We start from the raw sequence: 15,898 nt of genomic DNA, 5'->3' as shown, positions 1-15,898 counted from the left end.
GAACCTGCCCAAGGGTCAGCATCTTGAACTTCTCCTGTCTCAGGTAAAAGTTCAAGACTCTGAGGTCCAGTATCGGACGCAATCTGCCGTCCTTCTTGGGAATCAGAAAATACCGGGAGTAGCATCCCTGACCCCTTTCCTGCTCTGGAACCACCTCTATCGCACTCCTTTGAAGCAAAGCTAACACCTTCTTCTGTAGAAGAAGTAGATGGTCCTCTGAGCAGTAACCCTGGCAAGGAGGATAAGGGGGAGGAAACTCCTGAAAGGGAAGGGCGTACCCACTCTCCACGAGGTTTAAAACCCAAAGGTCGGTTGTAACAGATCTCCAACCTCGCAGAAAGTGGGACACCCGACCCCCCCCCCCCCCCCCCCACAGGTCTTGCATGTTCCAGGATGGGGGATCTAGGGCTGCTTCCCTGAAGCTTCATTGGGAGCAGAGGAGGTAGAAGACGAAGAGGGGTTGCGGCCAGAACCTCTCCGAACTCTTTGTCTCCCTATAGAGGGGATTTTGCTGTTGCTGTTGCTGCTGCTGCTGAGGCTGCCGGAAGGAGCGAAATGAAGACCTCCCAAAACCTCTGAACTTCTTAAGCCCAAATCCTTTAGCAGGAGCCTGCAGACCTAAAGATTTCGCCGTCACCCTGTTCTCTTTAAACCTCTGCAAGGCGGAATCAGCCTTTTCACCAAAAAGCCTCTGTCTGTCAAATGGCAAATCCACCAATGTGGCCTGAACGTCCGTAGAGAAGCCAGACGAACAAAGCCACGCTTGCCTCCTAGTGGCTATAGATGACCCCATTATCCTTGCCACCGAATCAGGCGTATCAAGCCCCGACTGAATCACCTGCCTTGCAGCAGCCTGAGTGTCCGTGACCACTTCCATAAAGGACGCCTTATCGCCTTCTGGCAACTTGGGGGCTAAGGATTTCATTGAGTCCATAAGAGCATGAACATAGCGCCCTAGCAAGCAGGTGGCATTAGTGGACTTAAGCGCCATGCTCCCAGACGAAAAGGTCTTTTTAGCCGCCTGATCTGCTTTCTTAGACTCCCTATCCGCAGGAGTCTGAGGAAAAGCCCCTGAAGCATGCTTCGAGCATGACGCCTGTACCACCAGACTTTCTGGAGAAGGGTGTGAAGATAGAAAACCTGGATCCCCAGGTGCCACCCTATATCTTCTCGCCACCTGTCTGGAGACTGCCGGCGAAGAGTGGCTTACGCCAGACATCCATAACTGGCTCCAAAATCGCCTCATTCAAGGGCAGCAAAGGCTCACTGGTCGAGGTAGGCGAGTGTAACACCTCCGTCAAAAGATTAGGCTTATACTCCGCAGAGAGCAACTGCAAGTCCAGCAACTCTGTAGCCTTCTTTATCACAAGATGGTAAGGAGCCAGCTCCTGCGGTGGAGAGGACCTAGAGGAAGAATGCTCCCACTCCGGAGTCGTATCCAGGCCACTAGCCTCCTGAATCCCTTCAAATTCGTCGGAAGATGTATCCACCTCACCTTCCTCCACCTCCACTCTATAACCCACCTCCTCTAAGACCCTCTGGGCCTCCCTCCTTGAACGGATCCGAGGAGCCGGCGTCGGCGGAGCCGTATGCGGAGTCGGTGGAACCGAACGTGGAGCCGGAGGTGTCTGAGTCGGCGGCGCCGAGGGAGTCGGCAACGGCGTCGAGGAAGGCTCATCCAATCGAAGCCGAGATGGATCCCCAGACGGCGCCAGAAACTGCCACGAAGGCGCCATCGGCAGGAAGGGCATAAACTGGGCCTGAGCATAATGCTGCGGCACTCCCAGAGTATAAGCCATAGGACCCACGGGACCAGTAGGTGCGCCGGATGGGAAGGCAGCCCGTTGGAAAATCCCATACAACGCATTTACAAAATGCGTCGAACCCGGAGTCGGGAACTGCGGATAAGGGAATAATCCCGGATCCGGTTGTGGAGTACCTGGTACCGGAGCCGCAGTGTCCTCCACAGGCGCCGCAGGATCATCCGGCTCTGGAGAAGGCTCTTTCTCTTGCTCGGCCTCCGAAGCCGAAGACTCCACTGGAACTGGTGACTGAGCCGGGGACCGCGCCGGAGTCCGCTTCGGCGAAGGAGATCCCTCAGGAGACTTAGACAGAGAAGGAGCCACATCCTTACTTCTACGTCGAGGCGAAGTCTATCTCGACGCCTTGTTCTTCGAAGACCGGCGCCGAGAGGAATGCTTCTGCTTCTTATGATGCTTTTTCGACTTTGAAGAATGCGAAGTAGACGACTCCGGTCTCGATCTTTCCTTCTTCCTACCTCTCTTCTCCTTCTTAGCCTTGGCCATGAAGAGCTTCGCCTCCCTTTCTTTCAAGGCCTTGGGATTCATCCTTCTGCAGCTGACCCAATCTTCCACGTCGTGGTCGGATGAAAGGCACCACAAGCAATCTTCATGGGGGTCTGTCATTGACATGTCCCCCACATTCCCTACAGGGTTTAAAACCCGACTTCCTAGTCGAAGACATGACAATTTTCTCCAACAGAAACCACTAAACGACTACAAAGTAGCAGGAGAGTGCTGGAAAAACCGTTGCGCGTCGACGGCGCGGAAAAAAGGGAACTGACGTCATCAGGCCAACGTGGCTCTCTTATGGCTCCGGTGACGTCATACGGAGTCGCGAGCGGAGCCGATGCATTGTGACGTCGTCGGCGTAGAGAGCTGGGGAAAAAAGTTCCGTGGAATGCTGGCGCAGGGGATATTCACAAGGTGAGGAATCCCCTGGCAGATGTATCCATCAGAAATTTATTTTCTGTTGCATTTAAGGAAAGTGGTATGACCCATCTTTAAGTTTTCAATGCGTGCTATTCTAGTGTCATAGCTTCTTTAACCATGCTTTAATGGGTTTTTTTTTATTTACCAGCCTCATTGTTTGCCTAAACTAAACATTACTGTTTATTGTAGAGTGGGAGGAGTCATTATAGAAAATATTATCTTGACACACACATTCATTTAAAATATGTTATTGAATTTGGTTATACGTTTAGAGCGTTGACACATCGGTGTTGCCTACATTTTTTTATTTTTGATGTCATTACATTTTCAAAATAGTTTCTTAAATTATTCTGTATTTTTACGCCCAGTCCTTAAGCCTAGCTTTTCAGGGGCATGGCTCGGACTTGTGTGGAGAAGCATGAAATTTTTTTTATTCTTAATTTATTCATTACATGTCCATTTTTAGGTCTCGCCTGACCCAGCGCATGCGCTGGTCTGGCGAGACTTTTTGTGAGGGCTCAAAGTGCTACCATGGCCAGCCTAGAGCTACAGTGCGCGGGCTCGCGCGCCGCTCTTGATCGCGATCACTTTCGCAGCCTCACGGCCTCTTTGATGTTTGATCGTGATCACTTTCACGGCCCCTTTGATGTTCTCCGTGAGCCAGTTCTTTTTTTTTCCCTGTTTATTACTTCTATGTAGTAATGATGGCACCCGTGCTTTAGCTGAAACATCTTAGGCTAAAGTCGGGTGCTGACATTGTTTCAAAAGTAAAGAAATAGACAATTCTTTACTTTTGAAGCAATCTCGGCACCCGACTTTAGCTTAAGATGTTTGAGCTAAAGCACGGGTGCCGCCATTACTACAGAGCAGTAATAAACAGAAACCAGCATTGGCAGAGGCAATAGGTCTTGCTTTTGGGACCTTATAAGTATTTAGTTATGCAACTGTTACATGGCTAAACACTTATAAGGTCCCAAAAGCGAGACCTATTGGCTATGCCAATGCTGGTTAGATTTTGGGGCTGTGCTTCTCCATTACCACTTCTGTACAGTATTTCAGAAACGAGATGTTTTGCAGCCCTGTGCTGTGTTACAAACCACATTACCAATAGCCAGGTCTGCCCACGCTGCTTGTACTCTCTACAGGGCCATGTTCTATGTACCATCGCATGTTCCAAACATGCTAACGGATGTTGGTTAAAAAAAAAAAAAATGGGTAAATTAAGTGCAGGCAGGTAGATGCAAGACATGTAAAGTTCAATATGTGAACAAGAAGTGAATATATAAATAAATGTTTTATTGCATGTGTGTATAAAGATATGACTGGCACAGATCTATAGGTAGAAACAAGTGCTACCAGTCGAAGGCATTGCTCAAGTGTGAGCAGTTATCTAAAAGAGACCTCTAATAAACACATTTTATGTCACTTCTCCCAACAAAAGTACATTTCGTCGGGCAGTCTGTACTTGTCAGTCAAACCTTCATTCAACGGCCTTTTCTCCTATCTCCAGGGACAGCCCAGATCCCTTAGGTGAGAAGCCATGCAGCCTGCACTAAGGCACTTTGACAGAGGCGGTCTCTGATGACAGCTTGTTCCTGCAAGCTACGGCTGGACACAGTGAAGGTGACCCCTGCTGTACCAGGGCTTGGCCTTTTGAACTGATGGGGCATCAATGTGGGTACAGTTCCACTACTTCCTTCTTGGAGTTCATTCGTGAAGCCCCAGTTTGGTCTGTTTACCTCTTATTTTAAAGTGTTTTATTGTGGGAAGGAAAGCTGTGTTTCTTTGCCGCAGTTTGTGATAGGTCGCGCAATGGCTTGTATAATCGGAGCTAGAATTGACCACACTTCCCATAGGCGCTAAATGGGATGTCTCATTTTTATTGTTAGTCCAAAACATAAGGGCCTAACTCAAAAATAAATGAGAAAGTAAGCACACTCAGGATTATTACTTCCAAACAAGGAATGTACTCACTTTAAGAATTCAGAAAAGATTTCCAGTTTACTCCCGGAAACCCGCAGCAGTTGTGCACTCCTGAGAAACTTGCAAATTCAGTTTTCGCATGTACTAATATAAACGGGTATATTTTTGCAATAGAAAACCGGCAGCACAAATGCATAGGGAAAATATGTTCCCTAGTTGGGAGAATATGTTTGTGCATGTTTAAACCTCTTCTTTAATACCCCCCACCAATTGTGGTGTTCCCTTTTCATTCTAGAAGGAAGTTTAATGTTTAGCCATAAACAGAATATCCACAAATGGGTGTGCACCCCCTTCCAGAGCATCCGTGCCCTGGAATACCCCCTTCCCTCGAACAATAACTTGACAATCTTTGTGAGTAAATCTTTTTACTAGAACAACGGTTTTGGTGGCCCTCTAACACCAGTGATGAATGACATTAGCCACAAATAATACTGCCAGTCGCCACTGGGGACCCCAAAATGCAGCGAGAGAAGGCCTCACAAGTCATCTACCCTGTCCATCAGTGGGGGCTATTGGAGCCATCTGAGCAAACTTCTTACCTCCTAATCCCTGAAAACATCTGTCAAAAGGTGGAAGGTGATAATTTAACTCTAGCAATCTTTCGTTTGAGGGATAAAATATGTAAATTATGCAGCAGGCGGTGGGTTCAGTAGCAAAAGAATGGAACCCAGGATTTTGAAAACAAGCATTGGCGTAGCCAATAGGTCTCGCCTTTGGGACCTTATAACTGTTTAGTTATCCAGCACACTATCCTTGATGCAACAACATTAGCTGTTACATAGCTAAAACTTATAAGGTTCAAAGGCGAGACCTATTGGCTATGCCTATGCTTGTTTTAATTAGTGGGCATTTAATCCCATGGTATACTGGAGGGCTTTGTGACACATCTTCACTGTCACAATTTCTCACTTTTTATCCTTATTACTGTAATTTATATGTACTTTGATTTAGTTGGCAAATTGCTGCAACATTTGATTTCTATAATCATGCATTCTCATCGGAGAGGCAAATCTTTATTTTTTGGAACTTTATCTGTACCTTCACATACCATTTCAGTAGACCTGTTATCCCAAAATCCTCCATTTTAAATTCTACCCGAGGTTTGTATAATGGGTCTTGACCAGTCAGTATTCATCTTGCTTGAATTACTCTTAGATAGACCTGCACCTAAATGCTTTCTCTCCTTCATTCAATGACAGCACAGCTATGAAGTTTAAATTTAATAGTATGAACTTTACATACACTAGCCTTTTAGCACTACTGGCTGACATAAGTTAACATTTTATAACCTGCTCTATTTTCTTTGAATAGTTACAGTGATGAGCTTTTAGATCGAGTGAAACACATGGCTGAAGGAATTCATGTAGAAGATGCTCCACACTTCACTACTAGAGACTCTGTAATGAAACAGGTAAGCATAGACAAACACTTTACTGGTAATTGAATACTTATGAACACCAGCACTCAAGTGTAGTTGCCATTGACTTGGAAAACTGCCATGAATTTGCAACTTTCATATTCGTGAAATGAATGAATATAAATGTGCACCACTCTTTGTTCATTGGAGTACGAAGCATGTCCCTAGAAGGTGGCTGGCATGAAAATGCTTTGCAAATTGCAGAATTTTTCTGTCAGTTTCTTGTTTTTTGATTTTATTTTAAGGTTCAGTTATGAAGTTCATGGTGTTCCCTTGAAGCACACCCCATTCTTCCTAATTCTGTGGAAATCGTTGGCTAGATGTCGCTTACCAAGTAGGTTTATTATTGTTGCCTAGAAAATAAGAAAGATCTCCTGCTCCAGGATTACAAGGCATGTTAATACTGTTGTAGCAGACAAAAATATACAGTATGCTTTCTAAACTCCTTTAGTCCAACGACAGGAACACTATTTGCCTCTTAGTTGGCCAGTAAAAGAAATAATCCCAGAAAATTAATCTTGGCAAGTACACGTCTTGACTTTGAGAATTCTGGGTACATTTTAACTTGGTGTCACTAACCACTTTACTTTCTTTTCTCTTAGCTCAAAAATAAGAAATATCGCCTGGATAATAGGGCATGTTAGTGCAGTTATAGCAGTCCGAAAAGATACTCTTCAATAAGCGTTCTAAACTCCTTTATTGCATGTATGAAAGTGCTATACTTCTTATTTGTCCAGTAAAATAAATAATCTCAGAACAAAAAGAATCTTTGCAAAAGCACCTCTTCTCTTAGCGAACCAAGCTAATAGTGTAACAGTTATTACCACCTTGCATATTCAAACCTGAAACTCTTGATCTCAAAAAAGTATATTGCCTTCATTTTGGTTTAAATATACCAAGTGTTGTCCAGTCAAATTATATATGCAGAATTGATGGCTTGCAGTGTGTCCCTATTCTGGAAAGTACAGCACTGGTGGTCAAAGATGCATGTTGTACCTACTTTTGCATGTGCTTTGATTCCCTTATCTCTGCCTCAAAGATGTCTAGTGCTCATCAAATGTATGTCCATCTGTAGAGCTGATCTTTGTTTGCCTTTGTTATCTACTTGGATAGTTGCCAGACTGTTCCCTTTATTTGACAATGCACTGGCTAGAAAATTGCGCATGAAGTGGTGGCTAAATGGTTCTTTGGGAGTTGTTAAACACAATTATTAGCAATGCTTAACCTTTTGCAAATTAATCTTGGATGTTTGAATAAAACAAAACCAAAGGCCTCTGCATATGCAATTTGTAAGGGTCTATTCAGCCTCTGGACTTCATTAGGTATGTATGATGGACAAATCCTGCCCTTACTCAATCAATCCACTTTAATCGATTAGTTAAAATCATAAAAGTACAAGACAACATTTACATTCATATACAAATACAATAAATAACAATATTATGCTCATCATAAATACATTCATAAAAATTATTTCATAACCCTCAAAGCTAAAGTGCATACAAAAACATGGCCACTGATAGAATACCGAACCATCAGAGTCCATCAGATTTTGAAAGTTACTTAACTAAGTCATTGATCAAATTGATCTATAGGAATTAAAACAAATTGCAAAAATACACAGGGGACCAGAGATCGCTATATATTCTATCTAATATAGATATCAAAAAATGTCAACTGACTATAATTCTTCCCCTCAGCCTGACTGCGGCCACTAAAAAAGAAGCAATGTTAAAAATGTCCCATGTGTTGGTTAGCATTTGTAAATAAATAAAGTAAGGCAGGTTTGGCCTGTAAAAAGCCCCTCTTACGAAGTAAGGAACCAAAAACTTCTTCCGAATAGCAGTGTAATGTTTACAAAACAGTAAGAAATGTAGGGTATCTTGGATAGAGTAATTATCACAGGAACATAATCCTGCTTCCTCAGGTTTAGACCACCTCACAAAGTTCCCCAAGGTCAGATGTATCAAATTAAATCGAAATCTGGTCAGGAGCCAACGATGAAACGGTTTAGTAACTATTAGCAGATAGGGTTCTATTAACAATGTTGTTTTTATTAGAGAATGAGGCCTAACTAAAGGTTTTTGCAACTCTTTCCCTTCCTGCCATCATCATTTTTATGAAATTTATTTTTAACCCATTTCAGATCATCCTTCATAATATTTTCTGGGTGATCATATCGTTCCTGACGACCTAATTTAGAGAGCATGGATTCGACATAAACTAGCCACTTAATATTACTCACTTTATCCAACTTAGCACAATCTCGGAGTATCTCTTGATTCAGGGTTAACTCTGGATTAAGCCACACTCTGAGCCAGCAAAGTAACGGCGCCAAGCTCAGAGTGTCAGATAAAAAAACCCAACCCCAGTTCCTGATGTAAGGAAAAATTAGGGGTCGATTGCGGTACTGAGAGGAGATTCCGCAAAAATCTGTTTTCCGCTATCTGTAGTTCTAACTGGGGTTTGTAACCCCAAATAGCGGAACCGTATCCTGCTATGGCCAGACACTTAGATTTGTATATTTTAATAATGGCCTCCATTGGTCTTGCCCCCAGACGTTTAACAAAGCCTAATACAGCAGAAGTTGATCTGATTACTTCATTCTTTTTCGATTTTTGCTGTGGGGCCCAAGTACTCCTTAAATCAAAAACTACCCCTAAATAAGTAAAAGAGGGGACAGAAGACACTAGACCTCCATTACAATAAAAAGATTCTGGTTTTGTAGCTCTACGACCTGTAGACATAACATGCGATTTACCAATATTTACAACCAAATCCATGGACAACATAAAATCTCCGAATGCGTCTAGAAGACGCTGTAAACCTACCGCCGTTCTAGCCAGTAGTACAGCGTCATCCGCGTATAGGAGAACTGGAATTAAAGGTATCGCCTACACGCGGAATGTCCAAGCTCGCTTTAACCAGAGTTTTATCCAGAGCATTAATGTATAAGGTAAAAAGCAGGGGTGCCATGATGCACCCCTGTCGTACCCCTCTCCTGGATTTAAAAGATTTAGAGCACATACCGTCCTGGGGCAACCTGATTGAAGCAGTAAGATCACGGTGGAGATCTACTAAAAAATAAACCAAAGCCGGATCCAGACCCATTTCTAACAAAATAGTCCACAGTTTCGACCTGTTAACCAGGTCGAAAGCTGAAGTCAGGTCCATAAATGCCAGCTTCAGCGTGCCCTCCTTCGCCATAGTATATTTTCCTATTAACAGAAAAAGGTTCAAGCATTGATCCATGGTACCTCGGCCTTTACGGAAGCCATATTGTAGGTTACTTATAATTTTATTTTCATCAGCCCAATCTGTGATCTTACCTAATATGACTTTACCTAATACTTTTACGACCGAGTCAATCAAGGATATGGGTCTATAGCACCTTGGTTCACTCCGCTGACCCTTTTTAAAAACCGGTATAATTGTTGAGTTACACCATGATGCAGGAGGCCCGATCAAGGCCACAGCATTAAAGACATTAACCAGAATCTTTGCCCAGAAACTGGGATTATGCTTATAGATATCAGCTGGGACATGATCTGGGCCAGGCGCTTTATTGCTTGAGGTATTTTTTATGGCTTTTTCTATATCCTCGACTTCAAAAGTAAGAGGGAGTAAACCTTGCTGAGAAAAGTTATTAGACAAGAAGTCACAAGAATCGTCAGAGCCATAAATCCCTTCAAAGTGGGTCAACCATTGGGCTTCCGTAACATTATTATCCTGGCAGTTGTTATCCAGACCTGAAAAAAGGGGAGTATTAACAATGGACCAAAACTTGGCACTATCTTTTAAGATGTTGACAGATAGAAGGGCATCCCAGGTTTCTGCTTTAATTTCTGTCTTCCGCCTATGCATCGCTAGCTTATAAAGTTTCCTTCGACTCACTATCGAGGGCCTATCTTGTGGAGAAGTTTTCAGGGCTAGAATTAAGGCACGATGCGCTTGCGAGCAATTTTCATCGAACCATTTTTCTTTCGATTGGACTTTCCCTTTATACTTAGTAATCAAATCTGCAGCAATCTGAGAGCAGATACCCACAAAAGCCCCAGTGTAACGACCTCCGGATTTGTAGGATTGTTACACAATGTTATGAGATCCCTGGTATTCATGCATAAATCATTAAAAAATGTGGTAGGTAACACTTTGGTCCACTTGAGCCTCCTATCTTGATCACGGGTTACCATGTTGTTAGGACCTAGTGTTCCCCCTCCATTTCCTAAAATCCCACAGTTGTAAGCCAATTCCAGTAGGACAGGATTATGATCGCTAAAAGGCGAAAATATAGGATTATAATAAATTACCTTATCAAGCAGATTAGGAGACAGAAAAATATAATCGGTGATAGTCTCGCTATTCTTAAATGTATGATAACGATCAGCAAAATTTACAAAAGAGGGTTCAATAAGATCAGTTTCAGCCAGGAAGCTCTCCAGGGCAGCACCCCGAGAGGAGTGCTCAAAATGAGGGGTCTCTGAATTAGTATGAACCAAGTGGTCAGAGATATAACAATAATGGTCACATAAATGTATATTAAAATCACCTAACAGTAATATATGATAAAATATGGATTGATTTCTCCTATAATCAACTAAAAAAAAAGTTCAATTTATTCAAATGCTGATTGATTACTTCACTATCACTTGAATTATAGAAATTAATGAGTAACAATTTAAAATTGTTTGGACGGCTTACTTCTAATATCAATAAGTTGGCAGAATCGACCTCTATTCTTCTTAACAAGCCTTTAAGATTATGGGATAGAAGGAACATCAATCCGCCCTTAGCTCTACCAGCCATCGATGGGCATGCCGGTAGGGAAAAAGATCTATACACATCTATCCAAAAACCGTCCCCCTTATCCCATGTTTCTTGGAGGGCGATTATATCATATTGTTTTATAGCATTCAGCCATAAAGGATCATCTCTTTTGGAATTAAGGCCAGCGATGTTCAAGGTAATGATTTTGCAGCTTGGGCTGGAATCTACTCTACTATCAACTAGTTCTTGGGCCGTAGGAATCGAGTCTACTCTGGGCACCCCTGACCCCAGTGGTCAATCATTCTGATCCATCAGGGTAAGGGGAAAAAATCTATTAGAGGCCAACGGCCCTTTATCCCTGGGTGTGGGTAATAAAGATGGCTTTTTTACTGGTAATATTTCTGCTTTACCATCCCTACCATTGAATGGTCTACTAGCGCAATCATGGGGAACAAACCGGCCCAATTGAGGAAGGCTAATGTGATCATGCGGCCCAATTGAGGAAGGCTAATGGGATCATGCGGTCTCCTAGGGGGGGGGATAGAAGAACCCCAAGGGAACAGCTCTAATATCCCCACCAAAGGGATCAGTTGCATTCCAAAACATTCTGCCGGCTATTTTCTGGTTATTAAAATTGACTATAATACAGTCCCCAGAGACACATTTGGGGCCATTACCCACCCATCCAACTCGTCTAGCCATGATAATATTGGCGGAAATCCCAGCGGAGCCAGAAGTGTGATGCTCGCACCAATGCTTAGTCTTTCGCAATAAAGCCGCTGTAGATTGTGTAAATGTGTTTGTACTTATATAGCGCACAGCTACCCCGGTCCGGGGTCTCCCGGCGCTGTACTCATACCGCTAGGGAACCCTTCCTGGCTTTTCCCTGTGAAATGTCCACTCCTGGGCATCCCCAGGGTGAAGCCAGGCATCCCAGCGCTGTGGGGCCGTTGTGGAGATTAAGCAAGCTATTGCCCAGAGTTGCAGCGTGGGACCCATGATTAGAATAGGCACTGAGGCGAGAATATCCGGTCCGCGGAATTTATAGCCCGAGACCCTGCCGCGACGGGAATCGAACCCTGGTCCCGGACCAGTGCTCTGCATCGAGGTCTGCCGCTCTAACCATTGAGCCATCAGCTGATAAAGGTGGGACCCCAACTAGAACTGCAACCAAAGGAGTAGCCTCTGGCGGTAGATTAATTATGCATGTGTTAGGACACGGTATTTTCCCCTGCTGCTCTACAATCCTATTACATGTGTCATTCCTGCTACCCACAGCACGGTCAATACAATTCTTGTCACCAGTTAATAAAAGTCCTTCACCAGCACCTCGAACGTTAGATTCTAATTGACTAACTGCAACCTCGAGATTTGGCTTAACCAAAGATGTTGGCTGATGTCCCAAAGAACAATTCCCTTGAGGAACTACATCAGCGAGATCAGCCTTAGGACAGGGGCACAAAGATGAGTTTAACCGCACATTATCCTGTAAAATACATTTTGCATCAGATCTAAATGAGTCAATCATAGAGTCCAAACGGTCACATTTTCTCCTCAGATCCGCACCACACGTATTCATAGTGTCAATAACATTTTTAGCAACGTTAGCCAATATGGCCTCAAACCGAGACGAGAAAATCTCTTCCACCAGTTTCCGTAGCACCAGTTGTGTGTTACCGTCCAACACAGAAACGGGCTTTACGAGACTTGCTTTAGAGCCCCTTTGTTTTTTACTGGCTTTTTTGACTAGAGCCCGAGACCCCTGTGTCTTATCATCCTGACATTTGGACATTTTTACCCCCTCGATAACAGGGACTTGCAATAATATATCCCCTCCCCCCCCAAACCAGTACCATCAATCACCGGGAGTACAGAAGCAGTATTTGGGCCATTGGTCACAATCACCTCAGGATCCAGGGGTATAGAAGGTACTGGGATAAGTACAAAGTCTTCGCCCTCCTTAGAAGTTAGACCCAGTTCCCTTTCGGCAACCTCAATTTCATTGTTCAAAACTTCCACAGCTGAAGTCAAATAGGAGATAATAGAAGAGGATTTGCGAGGGACTTTGGCATCGGTACCCCCCATGTGCCTGATTACCGGCCAGCTGTCTCTTACCCATTTTGCAGATGATAGGGACGTGGCCCAGCCCAGCCTCCGACGGGCGCGGACGGGCACGCCCGCGCGCGCCCCGCGCTGCGTTGTCCCCTCGCTGGCTTTGAGGGCTCCAGGCGCAGTTTCTCTGACGCTGGTACTGTGCGCGAGACAGGGGCTTCTAGGAAATGTAGTTCTCAAAGTGCTAGTATGCCGTTCACCTCACGGCGCTGCAGAGGACAGAACAGCCGTTCCCCTCACGGCAACATTGTAACAGGAGTCTGCCCGAGCACCAAGCAACCACTAGCAGGTCTGTAAGCGCGTCCCGCGCTGCGTTGTCCCCTCGCTGGCTTTGAGGGCTCCAGGCGCCGTCTCTCTGACGCTGGTACTGTGCGCGATACCGGGGCTTCTGGGAAATGTAGTTCTCAAAGCAACCACTAGTAGGTCTCCCATGGATTTTTCTTAATTGCCGCTGTTAGAGTGCTGCCTCCATACCTTAACCTTTCAGAAAACCCTTATAGCCTAGTCTTTCTTCTATCTCGTTTCGACTCCTCGGCAGGGCGATGGGGCACAGGGCGATGGGGCACAGGGCGATGGGGCACAGGGCGATGGGGCACAGGGCGATGGGGGGCAGGGCGATGGGGGGCAGGGCGATGGGGCACAGTGTGATGGGGGGACAGGGCGATGGGGCACAGCTGCAAGGGCCGTTCAGCATCCTTTCACACAGACACACAGCGCAGATTGCTTGTTCAGTGATTGTCTCACCAGTTAGGCGCTGACCCCGCCCCCCTTGGAACTGCCCTTACTATTATACAGCATTAAATGTTAGTGTACCATACCCATTTAAGAACAATAGGGGTTATGGCATAGAAGTCTCTACGAGCAGTTAGAAGTGTAAAGTTTGATGCAAAACACTAGAATTAAGGCTGATGAATATTACGTATTTAGCTTATGTTCCGCCTTTGAGATCCTATTACTATCTGATAGTGGCAGCTGTGACATTCTATGCATTGAGAAGCTTCAAGAATTGTCGAAAGAAGATAGATGGGTATATTATGTTGGAATTCTGGCAATATTATCTTTTGATAAACTATACATAAATAAGGAAGACATTAACGTTGTCACGCTCAGGCAGAGTTATAGTATAGACATAGCTCGTTGAGAAAAGGACATAATATAATGACCACTGATTTGACTGACATAGAAGAAATAAGTTACTTACCTGTAGTATTGGTATCTTTCATAGATTTTTATTTTTATTTTCCTTTTTTATTATACAACAAAAAGGGAGAAAAGAAAACAAAAATCATGAATACTTACAATATATCACGAGTCGTGAATAGTGCCATGGAGCAATTTGCAATCAAAGTTAAACACTATACCGTAGTGATCAATAATTACATGAAGTCCAGAGCCAATCACATAATAATATTGAATGACATTGACTGTCAAATAATAAGAGAGACACTATAATATGGAAGACACATCACGCCAAGCATGAGTCAATAGTCCGCCCCAGGTGCGCCAATCTCGACAGTAAGCAATCTGACCATCAATTCCCCTCTGCGGAGATAGGTGGGGGAGGAGAAGCTTGAGCACAAGATGCCATGTAGTTAGTGTACAGGCTCCAAAAGTTTTTGGGCCGGTTGTGAGGGGGTAACAATTCATTATACGCCTCTGTTTGAGTATTACAATATATCATGTCTCTAGACCACTGTGCCAGGGTGGGAGGGGGGCCACGAGACCAGTGCATCGCAAGGACGTGCTTAGACGCCTAGTAGATATGGGCTTATTAGTCGCTAATAGGTTTCTGCAATTTTTGAGACTCGCCGAGCAGGGCCAGTAGCGGGTCAGGACTGAGCGCTACCTGCGTTACTGAACTCATTTCTGCAAAGACCTGTAGCCAAAAAGACGCGATTTCCGGACACAGCCATGCAAGGTGTATGAAATCTGCCTCACCCCTCCTACATCTCTCACAATCTGCTGTTTCACTGAGCCCAAACCTACGCAGTCGCACAGGCATGTGATAAGTTCTATTAAGGAATTTGAATTGTATGAGGCAGTGACGTCTATTGAGGGAGATACGCTTGGTGGCCTCGCATCAATACGTCCACACACTGTCATCTATTGTGATCTCTAAGTCCGCCTGCCATTCAAGCCTAGCTTTGGTGTAATGGTGTCGCCGAAGTGCCATGATCCTAGGATATATTTGGGAGACCAGCCGTTTCGGGAAGCAGGCCCGTATTAGAGCAGTAAATGAGTGAACCTCCGGGGGCTCCTGTAAATCCTCTCCTAGTAATTCATGCAGTGCACTGCGGGCCCTAAAATAGTGAAAGGTGGTTAAAATTGGTGTCCGGGGTTCAGCTGTAATTAAACTGTCTCCGTCTCTGCCCACCCCATCCTCGAAGAAGTCACCAATAGTGTCTAGCCCTAGGGAATGTAATGCTCCTAACACTTCCGGGGCAGTAAGAGTCGGGAGCCATTTGCACCAGGCAATAGGGGTGATAGGGGAGTATAATATTAGGAGTGCTTGGCGGTTAAGAAGATTGTACCAGGTATGTGTAGTGGCATTAATCGAATCTAGGGTCCCGGTGGTGCGGTGCGGCGTGTTGAACAGGGCTGTCGCCAAATGGGCAGAGGATTGCGACAGTCGCTCAAGTGTACGTGCGGGGGAGTCGGCTATTGATGTAACCAATAATATCTACGCGAGGCCTGGGCAGCACAATAATAAAGATCAAGGTCGGGGGGTATCTTTCATAGATTCACATGCTTGAATCATTCCCCATTGTGGAAGTGGGAGTCCCACAGTAGTATACATAAAGCAGTATTTAAAAATTTCCATAGTCTATCATGGTGGCAACCATGCATTTAAAAGCCTATCTTAACTCTTTTTGTAAAAAAAAAAAAA

General features: G+C 44.5%; 1 protein-coding gene across 2 annotated transcripts in view; it reads left to right on the top strand.

Annotated features, from left to right (window-relative positions):
- The window catches only part of XTBD1 (XRN2 binding domain containing 1), a 36,963-nt gene that overhangs the window by 8,617 nt on the left and 12,448 nt on the right, over positions 1-15,898 (top strand). The window contains exons 2-3 of one of the 2 annotated variants that reach the window (XM_085617972.1): positions 6,027-6,126; positions 6,378-6,429. In XM_085617972.1, the coding sequence (XP_085474098.1) occupies positions 6,027-6,126; positions 6,378-6,389 (112 nt within the window). In that variant the 3' untranslated portion in view covers positions 6,390-6,429. Of the gene's footprint in view, positions 1-6,026; positions 6,127-6,377; positions 6,430-15,898 lie in introns of those variants that run through there. The other variant, XM_085617973.1, reaches the window with a different exon arrangement.

This window comes from Triturus cristatus, chromosome 7 (assembly GCF_964204655.1).
Source record: "Triturus cristatus chromosome 7, aTriCri1.1, whole genome shotgun sequence".
Lineage (NCBI taxonomy): Eukaryota > Metazoa > Chordata > Amphibia > Caudata > Salamandridae > Triturus > Triturus cristatus.
The sequence above is the reverse complement of the archived record's forward strand: the minus strand, read 5'-3'. Positions and strand labels throughout refer to the sequence as shown.